Genomic DNA, 21,691 nt, shown 5'->3' on the forward strand with positions numbered 1-21,691 from the left:
TCTGGCATCTCGGACAGGCAGCTGATTCCCTAAATCCAGAAAGATGAGCCCTTTTAGGAGAAATGTACAATCAAAGGACCAATTTATAATGTTGTTCCCACAAAAAAAAGTGTATTTACGATAAGTAGACAACCTTCGAACAGCTTGCAAAATCACATCTCCAGAGATGTCCACCCCCAAGTCGTGTGTCCAAGCATCTTGCAAGCTAGAGTGATCAAGCAAGGAGGATTCATCCTTCAAATGACGATGGTGGAACTTAAGAGGAACAGGGAGTTGAGAATCAATAGTAAAGGCCGTGGATAACAATTCTTGACATTGGCCTGTAAGTGAGTTAGAAGGTAGGGAATTAAGGTAATGTTGAATTTGCATATAGGCAAAAGTATCAGTAGATGGAATACCAAATTCTGTCTGCAACTGAGAACTTAATTCTCCCATTGTCATCCACCAATTGAAACACATAATGAATGCCCCTTGTTTCCCATCCAGCAAAACTGACACCATCAACCCCCGGAAGAAAATTATTGAAACGAAGAGGCAGAAAAGAAGTAATAGTAGAGTTAAGAGAATGAAACTTACACACCCATTGCCATGTCTTGCACAAGGAACGGTGTAACACTTTACTAGTTAAAGGCTCAGGAGATGCAGAGGGAATAAAATGTATGGTCCGGAAACATGAAAGTTCTAAAGAAGTATTAGTGAAAGCAGTGGAACCCCGAAAAAAGTCATTAATGTGGCGCATACTACAACTAATAGATAGTGGATATTCAGCAAACCCAGTCCACCCTTATACCACAGAGCCTCTGCCCGCTTATAAGAAAGTCGGGCCCTCTTGCCCAACCATAGGAACTGTTGAACTACCCGTCTAGGTGACGCTCATCCCGTAAAGTCAAATAAAGAGGAAGCACCTGAAAAACATACAGCCAACACGGAACAATAAGCATGTTATATAAGTGAACCCAGCCTAGTAGAGAAAACGGTAAACCCCTCCAAAGTTGCAATTTATTCTGAAAGGTCTGAAACAAGGGTTCCACATTAAGAGAGTACAATCGAGATAAATCAAACGGAATAAAAACCCCCAAATATTTTAAATATGAGTCTGCCCATCGAAGAGGGAATAAACCCCTCCATGCTGTGCGTACCACAAGAGCGGAGGGAAAAGCGATTGATTTATCTGAGTTGAGGGAAAGACCGGAGTGAAATCCAAATTCGGAAATAAGGTCCAATGCCTAGAACCCTTTTTAACTGTCATCACGTTGGCCACCTTCTAATCTTCCAGTACTATGCTAGATTTTAAAGAAAAAAATACTAACAATAGCTGTGCAAGTTCATTTTTCAATTCTGTAAGTATTCTGGGATGTATACCATCCAGTCCAGGTGATTTGCTACTGTTCAGTTTGTCAAACTAATCCATTACATCTTCCAGTGTTACAGAGATTTGTTTGAGTTTCTTTGATTCATCAGAATTGAATACCATTTCTGGCACTGGTATCTCCCCCACATCTTCCTTGGTGAAGGCCGAGGCAAAGAATTCATTTAATCTCTCTGCTATAGCCTTGTCTTCCCTGAGAGCCGCTTTTTATCCCTTGGTCATCTAGTGGTCCAACTGATTCTCTTCCCGGCTTCTTGCTTTTAATATTCCTAAATGAAGTTTTTATCATGTGTTTTTGCCTCCAGCACAATTTTCTTTTCAAGGTCTCTCTTTGCCTTCCTTATTAGCGCCTTGCATTTGACTTGACATTCCTTATACTGTTTACAATTATTTTCAGTCAGATCCTTCTTTCACTTTCTGAAGGATTCTTTTTTAGCTCTTAAACATAGTAACATAGTAAATAATGGCAGATAAAGACCTGAACGGTCCATCCAGTCTGCCTATTAGTTATTCTCATTAAAAATACATGATTAAATTAACTTGTTCTTTAATATTTCTGGGCCATAGACTAAAGCAGGGCTGCCCAAGTCCGGTCCTCGAGATCTACTGGCAGGCCAGGTTTTCATCATAGCCACAATGAATATGCATGAGAAAGATTTGCCTTCTTGGTATGCAAATCTCTCTCATGCATATTTATTGTAGATATCCTGAAAACCTGGCCTGCCAGTAGATCTCGAGGACCGGACTTGGGCAATCCTGGACTAAAGTCTACCTAGTATTGTCCTACAAATTTCTACAAAGACTGTCATTGCTGATTGGTTGACAGTTCTTGAATGCCTGAGTAAATACTGTATGTTCAACAGGCTAGTTAGGACGACTCTGCTGGATTAGGTAGCAATTGTACTTACCACACTTGCCTTACAGGTGGACGTGGGTTCTAATATCTTCCTTCACCTCACTCATTTACCATGCCTGCTGCCATTTGGAATATATCTAGTCTGGGCTTCCAGGATGGTATTTTTGAATAATACCCACGCCTGATATATATTTTTGACCTTTGCAGCTGTTCCTTTAAGTTTATTTTTTATCATTTGCCTCATGTTCTCATAATTGCCTTTTTTTTAAAGTTAAATGCTATTGTATTGGATTTCCTGTGTGAACTTATTCCAGGGATTATATCAAATGTGATTGTTATAATCACTGTTATCAAACAGCCCCAGTACCATTATCTCCCGCATCAATTCATGTGCTCCACAAAGAACTAGATCTAGAATTGCTTCACCTCTTGTCAGTTCCTGAACCTGCTGCTCCATGAAGCAGTCCTTGGTTTCATCAAGGAATTTTTTCCCTAACATGCCCTGATGTTACATTTACCCAATCAGTATTGGGGTAGTTGAAATCACCAAAATTTATAGAGGAGAGGACAATAAATCACTGAATAATTATCCACTACAAATTCTATATATTCATTGGAACCCCTCTCCCAAGCCCATCCAGCATGGACAGAAACCCAAAACCCAAACAAAAATTGCAAAGTGGAGAAAAAAACTCAGTTAATTATTATGGGTTAAAAAACTCCACAAATAGTCCAAAAGAAACTGCAGTGTTCTACTTGTGAAATGATAAATAGTAGTAGAATCAGTTCCACTGTGATTTCCATCCATTGTGATAAAGTTCTATTTAACATATAATGTTCAGTTCTCAGTTCATATATACTAGCAAGGATCAAAATAGAACAGGGGGACACTTAGCTGCAAACTTCAAAGCACATGCCAACTTAATAATCTTCTCTGGTGCATTGCCACCACCCAAAAGGGAATCTTCATTTTATCAAAAGCTGCATCAGGGGTTTGTATTGTTCCTTGCAATCAGGAACATCTCAGCTCAAACATGGCACTGGCGGTTACAGATGCTATGAGAGGGCAATTATAAAAAGAAAACAGTCACACACACACTCCTCTTGTGCTAACAACCAGTCTGCCCCCACAATTCATTGTCATTGGTAGAGAAATTACTAGTTGTTACCACCCCTTCTAATTCTTCAGATCTTATAATGGGTAAAGCTTTTCTTTTTAATCTTAACAAAAATTTTGCAGAGTTCTTCAGGACAATATTGCTGTTCCTCATACATTATCAGCTGATCAGTTTCAAAGGTCAGCAGGTTATCAGAGAGAGCTGGTCAAACTGCACTGCTTAAACGTAAGCAGTGTTACATTTCCCCGCAGCACTCTCCAGGATTCTTTTGATTGCAGCACACAGCACCATAATAGACAGGCCACTCGAATGCTGTAACATGAGGCTGATCAGTCAAGCTGCACAGCTTAACTCTTTACTGTGCAAAGTTCCACAGACTTGTTCTTAAGTACAGCAAATGGCACCTTAGTGAACAGTCCAGTCACATGCTATAAAAGACCAAATAATCAGAAGACCAAATACTGTATTTTTTGCTCCATAAGACGCACCCTAGATTTAGAGGAAAACAAGAAAAAAAACATTCTGAACCAAATTCTCCCTGCCAGGCTCTGCACCCTGTCCCCCCCCCCTCCCTGCTGAACAGAGTAATAGCTACCTCTGCCCTTAGATGCCCAGGAATAATGATAATTGTACAAATACTTCCAATCAAATATTGTTTATTAAAATTAACAGAATAATCTTGTTTCAAAAGGCATTTGTACAATGGAGACACATTACAGTCAGAAGCGTTAATATAGCTTGCTGAAGAATGGACTCAAACTATTCTGCTGCATTCATTTATGTACTCTCGCAATGACCAATATTACATCAATTTACCAATCAGCCATAAAACATTATAATATACCCAAAGAAAACACCCTCTCCAAGTATTCTTTAAAAGTTTGAATCAAAACAGTTCTCTATCTCTTCAGGAATTCATGCTTTGGAGAAAACTGACAGTTTCAAGTTACAACAGAAAAACCATATGACCCCCCTTCATGAGAATTCCTAATGTCCTCCTATACTGCGCTTTAAGGAGCCCTTCCTTCACATCTAGAAAGGCAAGCGGGCCTCTTGGAATGTCACAGACTTAAGATAGTTTCTATGGTAACCTAGTTTAAAGGTCAGATAGGTCAAACTTCAGATGTTACCTCCCAGGATTTCTCAAGGTTTAAAATATAAAAATAAAGTTTGCCAAACCAATTTTATGTTTAAACACACACTCACACACACACATATATATATATATACAATCACACACACATAGTCTGGGATCCCATTCACTCACACACCACACATCATATTTCAGTCATATTCAATACTTCTTTAGAAAATATTTAAGAAATTTAGGCTTTCTTCTTTACCCAGCAATGGCATGCCAAGAACATCTGTTACCATTCAAGCCATGAGGTTTCTCCTATTCCCCTGGGTATGGCAGCCCAGACAAAAAACACCAGAAACCAGGGTCTTGAACGGGAAAACTGCAATATTTTAGACAAAGAAAGAAAGATGAAGGAAGATTAATACCTCTACAAATATGTTATATATACATATATCTAATTTCCCTTATGTTCTTGCTTAATACAGCAATTCACATAAAGAGAATATTATGACCATTCCTACTATTAATCTCTAGTGTTTTTCTGGCCTTGGCTGCAATCCATATTCAAATTTTTTATATCTTTGTACCTAACTTTTCATAGACTCCTAATTGGGCATAGGCCTTATCTTCCATAAATGCATTACTATCTAGATTTACCCAGAATCATATGAAAAGTAGGTATCTTATATGTAGAAAAAAATCTACAAAGTATTAAACAAAAATATCTTGCATACTATCCATTCCAATACAGCATGCCACAGCGCCCTCCTGTCCGTTAGTGCCACTCTCCACTACCAGGCTCTGTACCCTTTCCCCCCTCTTGTGGTCTAGTCGTAGGCTAGCACAGGGCAGGCAGGGACAGGGCACAGATGTCAAGGCAGATGACTTTTTAAAATATGCAATGTCACCTCAGTAACACAACTATAGAAAAATAGACAAATATAGTGCAAAATATAGACAGCAGATATAAATTCTCAAAACTGACACATTTTGATCACTAAATTGAAAATAAAATCATTTTTTCTACCTTTTTGTCTGATGATTTCTTTCTTGCCTTCCTTTCTTCCTCCCTCCTTCCCTTCTTCCCTCCCTCCTTCCTATGTTCCACTCACTGCCTTCCAGCCTTTGTCCTCTTCCCTTCCAACTCAGGCCCAACAATTATTCCTCCCTTCCTCCTATGTTCCCCTCACTGCCTTCCAGTCTTTGTCCTGTTCCCCCCCCAACTCAGGCACAACAATTGTCCCTTCCTCCCTCCCTCTTTCCTATGTTCCTCTCACTGCCTTCCAGCCTCTGTCCTTTTCCGCCCTCCCCCAAGCCTGCCCGCCCGCTGGTTTTAATTGCCTCCCTCCCGCTGCTGCCACTGGGAGGACTCAGCGGCGGGGGAGGAGGAAAGGGACTCCTAACTCAGCAGCGGGTCGAACTCGTCAGCGCGACACCGAGAGCGGCTCAAGAGCGAGGGATGAGCGGAGAGCCAGCAGCGCTTCACTCCCTCCCTCCGAATAGAACAAATTGCTGGGAAGGGCCAGGCAGGTGCAGTGATTGCACGCTGTCGGCCCAGAAACATTACCCCCGACGTCAATTCTAACGTTGGAGAGAAGGTCCGGATCAACCATTGGCTGACCTGGACCTTCTGGGGGTAAGGCTTCTGGGCTGGCAGCGTGCAATCACTGCACCCGCATGGCCTTTCCCTTCCTCTACTTGTGGTGGCAACGGGCGAGGGGGCGGGTGGCGGTCTAAATAAGGTAATGGGCGTGGGAGAGGGGGTTGGGTATTCACTCCATAGGACACACCCTTTTTTCCACCCACTTTTTTGGGGAAAAAAGTGCGTCTTATGGAGCAAAAAATTTGGTAATCAGAAGTACGACTGTCCCAGGTGACAATGTCTCACCAATCCAAATTTCTGCTGGGCTCACATCCAATCGACTGCAGACCTCTGCTTCTTTTTAAAAGAAAGCTGTCCATTTGATCCTTACATTCAAACCCTTTGGCTGCACAGAGTCCAATAGAAATATACATTTTTGTTCTCTCTGCCTAAGCAGACACCGCCAATCTCCTCTTCTCACTGATTGCAGGCAATGTTCCAAAACTATACACCAGAGTTTAAAAAAAAATCATGATGTTGCTCCAAACAGTGGGTCACCAAAGGCTCCTCTAAAAGCCGTGGATTTAAACATGATCTGTGTTCTAACAACTGTGTACTAAACATCTGAGATGTTTGTCCCACGTAAATCAACAAATAATGGTACTAAATAACATAAATCACTCCTGCAGTAACACAAATATTACTTCTCAATCAAAATGTCCTTTGCGATGTAGGATATATAAACTCCTGTGGTGGACGGTGGGAGAGTGATTGAGGGGGTTGGCAGGTGTTCTTTTGGTTATGGTGGGATTTCTCTGTATTTTATCAGAATATTATGACTGTATATGTTGAACCTGAAAACACCAACATAATGACACACATAGCACACTTTCCACAGCATGTATGACCTATCAAAGTCTTGCTCCCCCATAAAACTCATATCTCTCAAAACAGGGCATAGTAGGTCACATAAATTACTATTCTGCCCATAGACAAACCGTATCCACATATCTGCAAAGCATGGATGTATCTGTATTAAGGCCCCATGAGACCGAATCACTCGCTGAATCTGAATAGACAGATATATTTTGATGCAAAAGGAAGAACATCTGTCTTGATCTTGCTCCTAATAACTCAAGGGTTCCTCTCTTGGATTAAACCAGGACCCTTTAGCCACCCTAGAAGCCATAGTTTTAGGGTAGCCCCTCTATTCAAATTTTTTTTTCAGTCCCACTGCCTTATTTTCATATTCCAAAGTACCGTATTTTTCACTCCATAAGACGCACCCTGGATTTAGAGGAGGAAAAAAAACATTCTGAACCAAATTCTCCCTGCCAGGCTCTGCACCCAACCCCACACTCCTTACCAAGCTTTGCACCCTGTCCCCCCTCCCTGCCAGGCTCTGTACCCTATCCCCCCTCTGGTGGTCTAGTGGTAGGCCGGGAGAGGGCACAGGACAGACAGGGACAAGGCAGACAGGCCTAGTGGCTGGCAGGCAGGTATGGACAGGGCACGCAGGCCTCCTTTCTCCCAGGCAGCACCCCCAGGTAGGCAGCCAGGCCTCCCCCTCCCAGGCATACCCTCTCCAGGCAGGCAGGCCTCCCCCCAGGCAAGCAAGCAAACAGGTCCCCCCAGGCAGGCCTCCCCCCTCCCAGGCAGCCCCCCTAGGCAAGCAGCCCCCCCCCCAGTCAGGCAGGCTTTCCCCCTTCCATGCAGCTCTCCCAGGCAAGCAGGCCTCCCTCTCCTTGGCAGCTCACCAGACAAGTAAGCAGGCCTCCCCCCTCCAGGTCTCCCTGCAGGAGGCCCAGCCTCTCCCTGCTCCCTTCCTATTTTAATTTGGCAGGGCAGGCCCCAGCCCCCCAACCCGTTACCTTTTTTTTTTTTTTTTTTTCATTCCGTCGCCCTCCCTCACTAGACACGGCTGCCTGCCTGGTGTCCGCATACAGTAACGGCTGACGTGGCTCCAGTCCTCTTCTTTTTCCTTGCAGCAGAGCGGCGCAAAGGGCTGACTGCCTGGACCCGCGCCGCTTCCCACGAGAACTGTGCCCTGCACTGCTTCCTGTGTGCCGATGCTGTCAATTCTTGTGGGACTTGCGAGTCTCGCGAGAACTGAACTGACAGCATCAGCACGCAAGAAGCAGCGCGGGGCTAGGATGGAGATCGAAAAGATCTCTTCTGCCCCGCACCACTGGCTGTGGTTCGAAGCGACAGCATTTCAGGCCATCCAGCGAGGGAGGTAAGGTGGAGGGGATGATTTTTAAAACTTATATAGGCCGCCCCAGTTACTGGTAGATAAGCCGCAACTAATATAATGGGGCGGCTTATCTACCAGTTTTTAAACTCGTATAGGCATTTTTTGCAGCCTATATGTGGGGAAGTATAGTAACCATATTATTTTCTTTATGGTTGCTATATACAGTGAAACCTACTCATTGAATCTCGTAGTTTGCTGCTGGTTGCTGTGTATGGTAATAACTACACTTCCCCCTCCGTATTCGTGGTTTTGTTGTCCACGGTTTCGGTTATTAGCGGGTTTTCGTGTGCAGGCTCCGCCCCCAAATTTACTTCATAGGAAGTCGCTGCTCCCAGCAATGCACAAAGAGAATCGATCCTCTCGGTGTTGTACAGAGAAAATTGTGGCACTTTCTTTATAGGAGCAGGTAAGATTATTCACGGTTGTGTGTCTTTTTTGGTGCTTTTTACAGTAAAACCTTGAATAACAGGTAAAGTTATTTGTGGTTTTTCTGTATTTGCGGCCATGCTGATCCCCTATCTCCGCGAATATGGAGGGGGAAGTGTAGTTGTAAAGATATACGATAACCTGTTACTATAGGGCAGTGGTATTCTGTGATTGCAACTCTGAAATTTATTCCTAAAAATCTGTTGCTAGTGATATCTAATGTTGAGATATATTAAAACACTTGATTTTATTTTAATATTTTTCCAAACCACAGGAATGATGAGATATTGCTCAATTCAGATTACCCACCTCTTCTCTAGATCAGACACATAGAAATACACATGTTGGGAAATAATTCCATGAATCATGCTGTTCATGCTTTCCCCACTTGTTTTTGTGATTTTGCTTGTAAAGTTGTACTTCTTAAAATTCTTTATATGAGTCAGATAATTCATGAATCCATATTTTTCCAGATTCCAAACTCACCAGTAGAGAGAGGGGAAAATTGTGTTTTAAAGCAGTTCGATGCCAACTTACTGCTGGTAAGATCATTTATGGACCTAAAATTTATGTCTATATATTCTTATCTTTACTTTGTAATGGGAAGTACAGAGGTGGGGAAAACACTCTCCAGGGATTCAAGAAAGGGTTAGATAAGTTCCTGCTGAACCAGAACGTACGCAGGTAAGGCTATACTCAAATAGGGCACTGGTCTTTGACCTAAGTGCCGCCGTGTGAGCGGACTGCTAGGCACAATGGACCACTGGTCTGACCCAGCAGCGGCAATTCTTATGTTCTTATGTCTATGCTATAATATGATCAGTCAAACCAGAGAATAAATTGAGGTGATATTTGATATTCCACACTAGCAACTTAGTATATAGTCCAGTGGATCCCAAACTTTTTCTGTTCACGGCTCACTTAATGTTTCAAAATTTTTCCACAGCTCCCCAGGTCAAACAATAGTTCTGGAATCTAATACATACTTTCTCAACTTCTTCAAGCCAAGTACCTCCTAAGTCTAACAAATATAAACCAAGTACCCCCACCCCAGACCCACCCGTGACCCCACTCCCATAATAATAGTACTAATTGTAATGCAATTTCTTCCATCCATTTTTCATATACACACAATATAATCTTATCAATACATAATGATAACCACAAAATTTTAAAAAACACAAAGTACACTGTACGCAGAAAAAATGTTAATTATAATTTATATTAGAGGTTTTTACAAAGAGGTCAAGGCAGATAACTTTAAAATATACAATGTCACTTCAGTAACAGCTATAGAAAAACAGAAAAATATAGTGTAAAATATAAACAGCAGATATAAATTCTCAAAACTGGCACATTTCGATCACTAAATTGAAAATAAAATCATTTTTCCTACCTTTGTTGTCTGGTGATTTCATGAATCTCTGGGTGCACTTCCTTCTGACTGTGCATCCAATATTTCATTCTTTCTGCTGCTTGCATGCTTCCTCTCCTCTGGACCTCATTCCCTTCCCAACCAACATCTCTCTGTCCCTCCATGAGTCCAACTTTTCTTCCTCTCTCCTCTACCCCAATTGGCAATGTCTCCCTCTCTCTCTCACTGTCCTTCTCTCATTCCCTCCCTTGCTGCAAAGGGAATGGAGAAAGAGAGACAGAGAGACAGAGAGATCTAGGGTGCATCTTGTCCACTCCCTCTATTGCCAAATCCAACATTTGTCCCTCTCTCATCCCTTGGATCATATACAGCATTTTTCACCATTGCCCACCAGCCCTATGCTCATTTCTCCTTCTATCACCCCTCTCCAGCACAATGCCATATCTCTCCCTTCATCACTATAGCCCCCTTGCAATCCCCTTCATTCTGTCCCTTTGATACCTCTCCACCACCACATCTAACATTTCTCCCTCTCACCCCCTTCTACCTCTTTGTTTACTTATGGCAGAATTCTGTGCATCTTTCCATCACTTCATCCTGCTCTTGGATCCAACATCTCCTTCCTTCTCCCCTTTCACCTCCTGTGTATCTCTCTCTCCCTCTCATCTACCCCATGCCCAACACTTAAGAACATAAGAAATGCCTCCGCTGGGTCAGACCTAAGGTCCATCGCACCCAGCAGTCCGCTCACGCGGCGGCCCAACAGGTCCAGGACCTGTGCAGTAACCTCTATCTATACCCCTCTATCCCCTTTTCCAGCAGGAATTTGTCCAATCCTTTCTTAAACCCCAGTATCGTACTCTGCCCTATAACGTCCTCTGGAAGTGCATTCCAGGTGTCCACCACACGTTGTGTAAAGAAGAACTTCCTAGCATTTGTTTTGAATCTGTCCCCTTTCAACTTTTCCGAATGCCCTCTTGTTTTTTTATTTTCTGAAAGTTTGAAGAATCTGTCCCTCTCTACTCTCTCTATGCCCTTCATGATCTTGTAAGTCTCTATCATATCCCCTCTAAGTCTTCTCTTCTCCAGGGAAAAGAGTCCCAGTTTTTCCAATCTCTCAGCGTATGAAAGGCTTTCCATCCCCTTAATCAGTCGTGTCGCTCTCCTCTGAACTCTCTCGAGTAATGCCATATCCTTCTTAAGGTACGGTGACCAATACTGGACGCAGTACTCAAGATGCGGACGCACCATTGCCCGGTACAGCGGCAGGATAACTTCTTTCATTCTGGTTGTAATACCCTTCTTGATTATACCTAGCATTCTATTCGCTCTCTTAGCGGCCGCCGCGCACTGTGCCGTCGGCTTCATTGTAATGTCCAACATTATCCCCAAGTCCCTTTCTTGGGTACTCTCAGTCAATAACATCCCTCCCATCGTATAATTGTACCTCGGGTTTCTGCTTCCCACATGCAATACTTTACACTTCTCAACATTAAACTTCATCTGCCATCTCTCTCCCCATTCTCCTAGTTTGTCCAAGTCCCTTTGCAATTCTTCGCAGTCCTCCTTTGTCCGAGCTCCACTAAATAGTTTGGTGTCGTCCGCAAATTTTATTATCTCACACTTCGTCCCTGTTTCTAGATCATTTATGAATATGTTAAAAAGCAGCGGCCCGAGCACCGAGCCCTGCGGAACACCACTCGTGACCTTTCTCCAGTCTGAGTAGTGGCCCTTCACCCCTTCCCTCTGTTTCCTACCCTCTAACCAGTTTCTGATCCATCTATGCACGTCTCCGTCCACCCCATGGTTCTTCAGTTTCCGGAGTAGACGTTCATGAGGCACCTTGTCAAAGGCTTTCTGGAAATCTAGATATATGATGTCTATGGGGTCTCCTCTGTCCATCTGTTTGTTAATTCCTTCGAAGAAGTGCAATAAGTTAGTCAGGCATGATCTCCCCCTGCAGAAACCATGTTGGCTGGTTATCAAAAGTTCATTTTTTTCAAAATGTTCATCAATGTTTTCTTTTATCAGTGCTTCCGCCATTTTCCCCGGAACCGAGGTCAGACTCACCGGTCTGTAGTTTCCCGGGTCACCTCTTGATCCCTTTTTAAAGATGGGCGTAACGTTGGCTATCTTCCAATCCTCCGGGATCACACCTGTTTTCAGAGATAGGTTGCAAATTTACTGTAGTAGTTCCACTATTTCCTCCTTTAGTTCCTTCAGAACCATTGGATGAATTCCATCCGGACCCGGTGATTTGTCAGTTTTTAGTTTTTCTATCTGCCTGCGCACATCATCAAGGCTCACTTCCATGGATGTTAACTTTTGTGCTTGATTTCCATTGAAGATTTGTTCAGGTTCCGGTATGTTGGTTGTGTCTTCGCTTGTAAATACAGACGAAAAGAACATGTTAAGTCTTTCTGCGACCTCTTTCTCTTCCTTCACCGCTCCCTTCCGGTCTCCGTCGTCCAGTGGTCCCACCTCCTCCCTAGCCGGCTGTTTCCCTTTAATATATCTAAAGAATGGCTTGAAATTTCGTGCTTCCCTGACTAGTCTCTCTTCATACTCTTTTTTGGCTTTTCGAACCACACGGTGACATTCTTTTTGATACTTCCTGTGCTCTTTCCAGTTTCCCTCAGATTTGTCCTTTTTCCATTTTCTTCCTTCCTTGTGCTTTGTGTCAAATCTCTCTATCCCTCTCCATGCACCATCTTTCCCTTCCTCTCCTCTATTATTTACACTTTCATCTTCTCCCCTCACCATGCATGTCTCATTCTTCTCACCCTCCACCCTTCTCCTCCATGCCACCACATTTTCTTTCTCTTACCTCTTCCCTTCCCCTGTGCCATTAGATATCCTTCCTCTCCTTCTCGTACTCCAAGGCTTGCTTCTTCGAGTTGCGGTATCGGCAGTGACTTACATGCTGCTTGCCGCTAACCCGGAAGTCTCCCCTCTGCTGCGGAAAAACTTCCGAGTAAGCAGCAGGCAGCATGTGGGAATTGCAGCTGATACCGTGATGAGATTTGATGCTGATTTGCCCCCGCCTCCGATTCGATGCTGATTCGCCCCTCCTCCTTCCCCCCTTCCCGCTTCCAACTTAAACAGCAGCAGTAAACAGGCTGCTCAGCAGCCTGCCCAACAGGGCTTCCCTCTGCTGCATTATCTTTGATGTCATCAGTGATGTGGCAGAGGGAAGGCCCCATGTGCAGGTGCTGCTGCTTTGACCCGGAGGAAACCAATCCATTCACCATTTGAAGTGAATTGGTGAATGGATTCGAATGAATCAGGCAGCACTAACGTGTACCCCCTACCAGCAGCGCAGTACCACATGTTAAGAAACACTTGTAAAAGATGTCTAATATAAGAATAATCTGCGGCTCCCCTGTACTTATGGGGAGCCTCGTCTCACAGTTTGGGAACCGCTGGTATAGTGAAGTCTGATGTTAAGCAAAGCCTGGAAAAGGGAGGGTGGGAGGAGGTATTAACATTTTGCTTTGGACACTTTTATGGCATATTCAATGTTGCTGGCATATGCCAGTCAAATGTTGCACATCGTAACAAGCTGTACATACAAACTATTGTGCCTGTTAACCTGTTACGGTAGGGAAAGTGAATTAATCTTTTAAGTGGACAAGAAAGTTTGTTCCTTTTCTCTACCAGTCTTTAGGAATTAACATTTCTATGTGAGATGCCAAATGACGTATAGAAACAAATGCCACTTCTATATATTTACATCCTTTTGTTAAGTGCCATAAACTCATATTTGAGTCCTAGTGACTTGATGAACATCATCAAGTTTTCTTGGTAACATACAAAAGTAGATTGTTGGGCCTTTCTTCTGTACAGTATAAATTTGATTTTGTCGCATCAAACGCGATCCTCCACCTCCAACACTACCTATCTTCTGCTACCCAGATGGGTGGTACATTGTTAGTCTGACATGTCTGCTGAAACTTGTCTGCCTTGGGAAGCCCTGCTGGTAGTGAAATGCCAATGGCATAGCTTTCAGCTTCTCAGAAGTGTGCAAGCCCCAGTGGCACAACAAGCCCATATACTATGCCTCATTAACTAAACTGAACCTTAGGCTTATATACTGCATCTTCTTTATAACAATAGAGCTCGGCACAGTTTACAAATTTAGAAAAGAGAAACAAGTACAGTATGAATTTGGAATAATATGGAGAGGAGCGGAATTTACAACTTTAAAAATAGCCAAGTTTTCAGATGTTTTCGAAATAGTTGGAAAGAGTCCAGATCACACAGTTGAACAGAAAAATTATTCCACAACTCAGTAATTTTGAAAAGTAGAGATTTCTCTAGTTTGCCAATGTAGATAACGCCTTTTGACGTTGCAAAGGATAATTTAAATTTTTGAGTAGATTTGGTGATATCAGATCTTACAGAATTTCAAGACAAGGGAATTAAAGGGGGAAGGATGCCATGCAAAATCTTGAATGTTAAGCAGGCACATTTAAAATAAACCCTGGAAATTATTGGAAGCCAATGAAGTTTTTGCAGAAGCGGAGAAATAATCAAATTTACTTTTTACAAAGATCAGCCTGGCCGCAGTATTCTATATCAACTGAAGTCTTTTCTTGGTCAGGCTTAAATAGACTGAATTACAATAATTCATCCTCGAAAGAATGACTGATTGAACAAGGACAGCAAAATGTTGTTGATGGAAACAGGATCTCACTTTCCTCAACATTTGGAGACTAAAACAGCATTATTTTACCATTGTCTATGTTCAATTTGATTTATTGATGAATCAATCAGAAAATACCTACTTTCAGGCCTTATTTTCATTCAGATATACTTTGCAAAATAAATGATGCAGCTAATAAAACTGAAATAATTACTATAATGACTGGCCAAGATGCTTAAGGCCTCAAATAGGTGTGATTGAAGGTAATGTTCTCCTAAAGAAGTTGGTGTATCAGAATGGCTAAGAACTGGTGACTGGAACATAAGACCTTAGCATTTGTTGAGCTCTGAATCCAGATTTCTCTTAGCATCATTTTGGTGTTAAGAACATAAGAATATCCTTACTGGGTCAGACCAATGGTCCATCAAGCTCAGTATCCCATTCTCACAGTGGCCAATCCAGGTCCCTAATACCTGGCCAAAACCCAAGGAGTAACAACATTCCATGCTACCAATCTAGGGCAAGCAGTGGCTTTCCCCATGTCTTTCTCAATAACAGACGGACTTTCCTCCATTTGCTTAAGTATTTGAATTATCATAACATAACATTGTGCTTCTTAATCGTGTAACCATAAGTTCTATGCGGTTTACAAAAGATTATAAACTAAAAACAATTTCAGAATGACAGAAAGAAATTATTTAACTAGCAGCATAGACAATTTGATAGCCTAGCAGCAGTAACCTAGCAACAATAACAAAGTGATAAAAGGTGATGAGAAGATTATAAACTAAAGACAATTTAAGAATGACAGAAATTATTTAACCAAGTATTTTGAAAAGAGATAAGTTTTCAGTTGAATTCTGAAATGTTTATAAGAACAGGCACCAAGCAATAACAATCGAAATTCTCTGTCATGTGAAGCTGCTTGGAGTACTAAAATATGGTCCAGAAATGTCTTGCTTTTACAGCCCTGTACTGATGGGAAGGTAAACAGGGCATGAGATATTTATACGATGCTAGAGAGTATCTATTAACCATATAAAACGGAGCGGTACCATACATAATCTTATAGCAAAAGCAACCCAACTTAAACAAAACACGAGCCTCCACTGGTAGCCAATGCAACTCACAATAGAATGGAGTCATATAATCATATTTTTTAAGACCGTAGATCAGGGGTTCCCAAACTTTTTTGGCTTGCAAGCTACTTTTAAAATGACCAAATCAAAATGATCTACCAACAATAAAATTTTTAAAAAACATAAAGCATACTGTATGCAGAGAAAATGTTAATTATCATTTATATTCGGGGGGTTTTCAAAGAGGTAAAGGCAGACGACTTTAAAATATACAATGTCACCTCAGTAACAATTATACAAAAATAGACAAATATACCCCCTTCCTTTTTACTAAACCGCGATAGCGGTTTTTAGAGCAGGGAGCTGCGCTGAATGCCCCGCACTGCTCTCGATGCTCATAGGCTCCTTGCGCTAAAATTCGTTACTGCAGTTTAGTAAAAGGAGGCCATAGTGCAAAATATAGACACCAGATATAAATTCTCAAAATGGACACATTTTGATCACTAAATTGAAAATAAAATCATTTTTCCTACCTTTGTTATCTGGTGATTTCATGAGTGTCTGGTTGCACTTTCTTCTTCTGACTGTGCATCCAATATTTCTTCCCTTTCTGCCTCCTGCATGCTTTGTCTCCTCCAGACCTCATTCCAATCCCAAACAAAATTCCTGTCCTTTCATGAGTCCAACTTTTTCTTCCTCTCTCCCTGCCCCTTCCCCTTTCTTTCACTTTCTCTCTGTCTTTCTGTCTCCTTGCCCCTTTATTACTTTTGTTCTCTCTTTGTCTCTCTTTCTGTGTCCCTGCTCCTTTCTTACTTTCTTTCTCTCTCTGTTTTTCTTTCTGTCTCCCTGTTCTGCCTCCCTGTCTTTCTGTCTCCCCTTTCTTTCTCCCCAAACCACTGCTGGGGCTGTCATCTGGGAACAGGCCCCCAAGCCACCGCAGACGCCGCTGTTGCCAAGTTCTTCATTTTCCGACTCTGCAACAGGCCAGCAGCCTTCTCCCTAACGTCAATTCTGACGTTGGAGAGGAAGTTCCGGGCCAGCCAGGCAGCGATTGGCTGGCCCGGAACTTCCTCTCCGACGTCAGAATTGACGTCAGGGAGAACGCTTCTGCAAGGAGAGCTTTGAGCGGCGGTGGGGGACGTCAGGGAGAAGAAGGCTGATCGGCCCGGTAGATCGCGAAGGCAATGCGAGTCTATCACGGAGTCCAGGATAGGCTCCACGATCGACTTGCGTTGCCTTCGAGATCTATCGGTCGATCGTGATCGATATATTGGGCACCCCTGCCATAGATCATTCTAACAGCTGTATTCTGAATCAGTATGAGTCTAACCATGTCTTTCTTGGGGATTGTTAAATATACAATATTACAATAATCCAAAAGACTCAGTAATAAAGATTGTACCAGAAGTTTAAAAGCAGAAAAATCAAAAAAGGGTTTAATGTTACGTAGTTTCCATAGACTCTTTGCTAGGTACTTTTGTTTGGTGACTTGATTTATTTCCATTTTTATCTTTTAGATACACCTTACTCAACAGGAAGGTATGCATTTGGAGATATTGTCTTTGGAAATGAACAGGTATGTGTGTTTGTGCATATTGCAAAATTGTATGCTTATATGTTCTAATGGAAGTATGTTCTTGTGACTTATGTGTAATTTATAAGGCATGTATCATTGGCTAATTTTTAACATTTTTTATACATGAAAAATGTCCTCTATGGCAGAATGCAATCCAGGTTTTCCTGGACCCTTGCCCACTCACATAAACAGCCTGCACATTCTTGCAGATATATAAGTACAGACCTGAGACTTTTACCTTGCAGGCTCTGGTAAGGTAAAATCCTTTCTCAGCTCAAGGATAAACAGTTTTTCTTAAGCTAGCTTAAAGGGCTGGTCCCAGCCAGACCCACACGTAGTCCACAATCCTCAGTATAACAAGGTTGGCTTACATTGGCCAGACATGTACCAAAAATCTCACACTGTCAGCTCTTCTAACAGTCCTTGCCAGATTTATTACTTCCCAAGGCTTTTCTCAGCTCACGGCTAGGGAAAGGTTTTCTCGTGCTCTGTCTCATAAGAATCCCTCTGCTTCCCAGGGTTCTCTTCAACCCACAGCAAGGGAAGGATTCTCTAGTGGAAGTTTCTTTCTCAGGACCTCCTATTTAAGGAACCTCTCCTGAATGATTTCAGTCTGGGACAGAAGTCTGGGACAGAAATATTCCTCCCTACCTGAATCCCACTCCTCTGACTCAGCAGGGCTCTATCTCTTCCCTACTGGATCTCAGCTCAGGGCATTCTGGGACAGATAGTTTTCCCCAATTTGTCTGCTGCCCCCTGCTGTCCAGTGATGTAACTGTAGTCTTAGTGAAGAAAAACCCCATAATTCTTCAAATCCTCATATTTGCACCGTTTGTAATAGAACAAAAGTTTAAATTGTGTGCTTAGGACAGGATTCTGCAAAGGCCCAATTATCAGCAACTGCTTACAAAAGTGGTTGCATTCGCATGTCGGTCATGCTATGACACAATTTGTAGAGTAGCGGCCTGTCAAAATAGGCACTGGAAATGTAGGCCAGGATTTTACAGGCCTACATTTATTGTGCCTACCTGTGATGAAAATTGCATCTATAGAGCTGCCTGCTGACACCTATGTCCACTTTCAGTGCAAACCACAACTACTTTTGATGTAGGTGCTTCTATAGATAGGACTTGGACAGTGTTCTTTGAAGTTGGTTGCAGGCACCAACACATATATATTTTTTTTATTACCTTCAAGTGCAATAGGTATGGCATTCTGGACAAGTGGGTAATTTCCCCATCGCCGTGAGCTTTGCAGAAGGAATCCACTCTGGATTTTTTTTCTATGACCTTCCTACTTCAGTGGGAGCTCTACTTCACCTATAGTTTTTTCCTTGTGCACGCAAGTCTGAAGAAGTGTTTCTGTTCTGCTCTCCCTTTTTTTTACTCAATGTTTTTCAGCAAATTTTCAACTGTTTCGGTTCTCAGAACTTCCTGTTTCAAGATCAGGAGAAGCAGACTGAGGTCTGCACTCACAGGCCAGTCCCTTGTGATAACCGTTAGCCAGTCTGCAAAAGTATTTTTGGAGCTCGGGGCCTTCCCCGCTTCTGTTAACTACTTTTTAGCGGTGGTTTGAGAGCAGGCTGTCAGGCTCAATGGTGTCTCACAGGGTGCCAGCTGTGTTTTCGCTTCCCCCTTCTGTTAGCACATCTGTCGGACCATGGGGGTGGGGGTTCAGTCAGACGTCGGGTCTGACTGGCAGCCTGAAGGTCAGCATTGGAAGGGATTTTGAGCCTGAGGCAGTGATTTCTTCTCCTATTCCAGTCACTGTAAAGAGCTGAGACAGGCTGCTGCACATTTCTAGCACAGGTTACAGTGAGTAAGGCTGTTACAGCCTGTGAGGAGAATCGGGGGGAGGGGGGAGTGTCTGAAGTTACAGTTTTTTCTGGTTTCTGCATGTTCCCCTTCCTGAAATATTCTAAATTTTCTAGTTTGTAACTTTTCTTTCATGATTTTTTAGCGTTTTGGGGTGCTAAAATCTGATGGTGGCCATTGGGATTTTTAGCTATCTTTCTTTTAAAAAATTTCTTGTTTCTCCAAATCGATTCCTTTTACCTTAAAACTTGTTGGGATGGAGTCCTTGGGCTCTTTTACCACTAATCCATGCCAGGATTGCGCAAATCTTGTGCCTCTGGAATATCTGTGCACCACGTTCCGCGCTGCGCTAGAAGGAGAAGCGGGAGCATCCGGCTTAGCATCTCCTTTGTGTTCTCAGCTTCCAGAAAGGGTGGCTAGCCCACTTGGATGGCCATTTCTCTTTTCAGGTCCTGTGAACAGCGACACTTCCGCACAGAAGTTACAGTGCCTAATAAATGCAAAATTGAGTCATCACAAGCTGACTCTACGCTCTCTCGGACAGTGTTTTCCGAATTTATAAATTTGATGTGGAAGGCCTTTCGGGAGAGCCATTCTCCCCCTGCGCTTCAGACCTGGCACATCAGGGCACAACCCCTCAGGATGTGGCTTCTCGCAGTTAACCACTGTCCAGAACTTTGGAGACCTGTTGGCTGGGGATATAGATGATAATGATGCTTTCACTGTTCCCTCATTGTGTACGGATATTCCTCCCATGTCAGGGGAGGCAGCTCCGCAGGCTGTCATCTTAGATCTGTTTGGTTTTGGATCCCACAGACCTGTGCTTACTTAAGCCAGCGGCTCTGCCATATATCATAACTGAGTCTTCACATGAGCTGCAGTTGGACTTCCAGCCAGTTCCCTCTACTTCCTCCTCCCTTATGAGTGGAGTAAGGGTTCAGACTTCTGCATTTCCCTGGCACCCAAACATAAGTGTCTTAGTCATGGAGCAGTGGGATTCTCCAGAAGGGTCTCTCAAGGTAGCAAGAGCTTTATTCTATGATGTAGGCGTGCCAGCAGCTTTTTATTCAGCCTAAAGTGGGTTATTTGGTAGCATAAGTTACTAAGCACACCTCCCTCCCAATTGAAGGCAGTGTGTTACTAAAGGATATTCAGGACCGCCATATAGCTGTTGTTCTCAAGAGACTTTTTGAGGCATTGACTTTGGGAGTCAAAGCAGCCTCAGTGGTATCCTTTGTCACATGTGCATGCCTTTCCAGGCTGTGTACTTTGGAGAGTGAGGGCGGAGCTGCTTTTATCTGGAGTTGATTATGTGGCAGATGTGCTATATGACATTATTCGTGTCATGGGTTAAGTGTTGGCTTATTCCATTTCTGCTCGCAGAATGCTTTGGATTAGACAATGGACAGTTGAATCCACCTCTAAAGTTATTCTTAGCAGACTTCCTTTTAAAGGACAGTTGTTATTCGTTAAGGGTCTGGATGATCTCATGAATTGTGCGGTGGACTAGCGTCCCAAGACTCTGCCAAACAGCAGACCCAGAACCTCTAGAGCACCTCAGGGCACTCTAATTTTCATGTATCCAGGTGCTCCCAGCAATATTCCAATTCCATATCCCAGATATTCTCTCTGGATAACAAGCAAAGATTTTCCAGATCTCGGGGCAATCAAGCCTCAGCACCACGTACTGCTTCCTCAGCCAGGAAGTCGAAATGATGCCAGGTTGGAGGAGGTCCCTCTCAAGATTGGAGGCCATCTCTCGGAGTTTCTCCAGACCTGGGTGCATATTTCACACACCATTTATATTTCACCCACCAAAATCATTCATTCCCGCTACAAGCTGGAGTTTGCCCAGCCTTTAATGGATTGGTTTGTGGACTGTCCCGCTGGTTGACTGGAAAAGACTGTCAAGGTACAAGCCACAGTGATAAGGTTGCTTGATATTCATGCCATAGAGCTTGTACCACCTGAAGACTTGGGCTTAGGGAGATACTCCATATAATTTATCATGCCAAAGAAAGGCTCCAATAATTGGAGACCCATTCTGGACCTTACTCACGTGAATGTAGTGCTCAGAGTTCTACGCATTCGCATGGAGACAGTTCATTCTGTCATAGCAGTGGTGGCACCAAAAAGAGAGCCCAAGAAGGCCTCAACGACGAGACAATCAAGGCACAACAAAGGCGTCGTGAGGATGTGATGTCAATAATTCAGCCATGGGTGTAAAGTTCAAAGTTCACTCCATTGATAGTAGCAATGCAAGGATTTGAAGACTTGACACTGACAGTGTTTCGTTATCTATGCCTTTGTCAAGAATCTATTCAGCCGTGACAAGTTAAAAACAATAATAAAAATAATATTAAAAATATGAAACACATAATATAAACTAGTATAATCACATCAAGCAAATATATATATGAGAGAAAATGATAAAATCAGTTAGCAAAGACAAATAGACCAATACATTGAAATTTTGAAAACAAGATATAACTAAACATATTGTTGGACATTTATAA

General features: G+C 42.8%; 1 protein-coding gene across 3 annotated transcripts in view; it reads left to right on the plus strand.

Annotated features, from left to right (window-relative positions):
* The window catches only part of TRAPPC8 (trafficking protein particle complex 8), a 392,175-nt gene that overhangs the window by 311,412 nt on the left and 59,072 nt on the right, over positions 1–21,691 (plus strand). For all 3 annotated transcript variants that reach the window (XM_033933766.1, XM_033933767.1, XM_033933769.1), the window contains 2 exons: positions 9,160–9,228; positions 17,303–17,361. In XM_033933766.1, the coding sequence (XP_033789657.1) occupies positions 9,160–9,228; positions 17,303–17,361 (128 nt within the window). The remainder of the gene's footprint in view (positions 1–9,159; positions 9,229–17,302; positions 17,362–21,691) is intronic.

This window comes from Geotrypetes seraphini, chromosome 2 (assembly GCF_902459505.1).
Source record: "Geotrypetes seraphini chromosome 2, aGeoSer1.1, whole genome shotgun sequence".
NCBI lineage: Eukaryota > Metazoa > Chordata > Amphibia > Gymnophiona > Dermophiidae > Geotrypetes > Geotrypetes seraphini.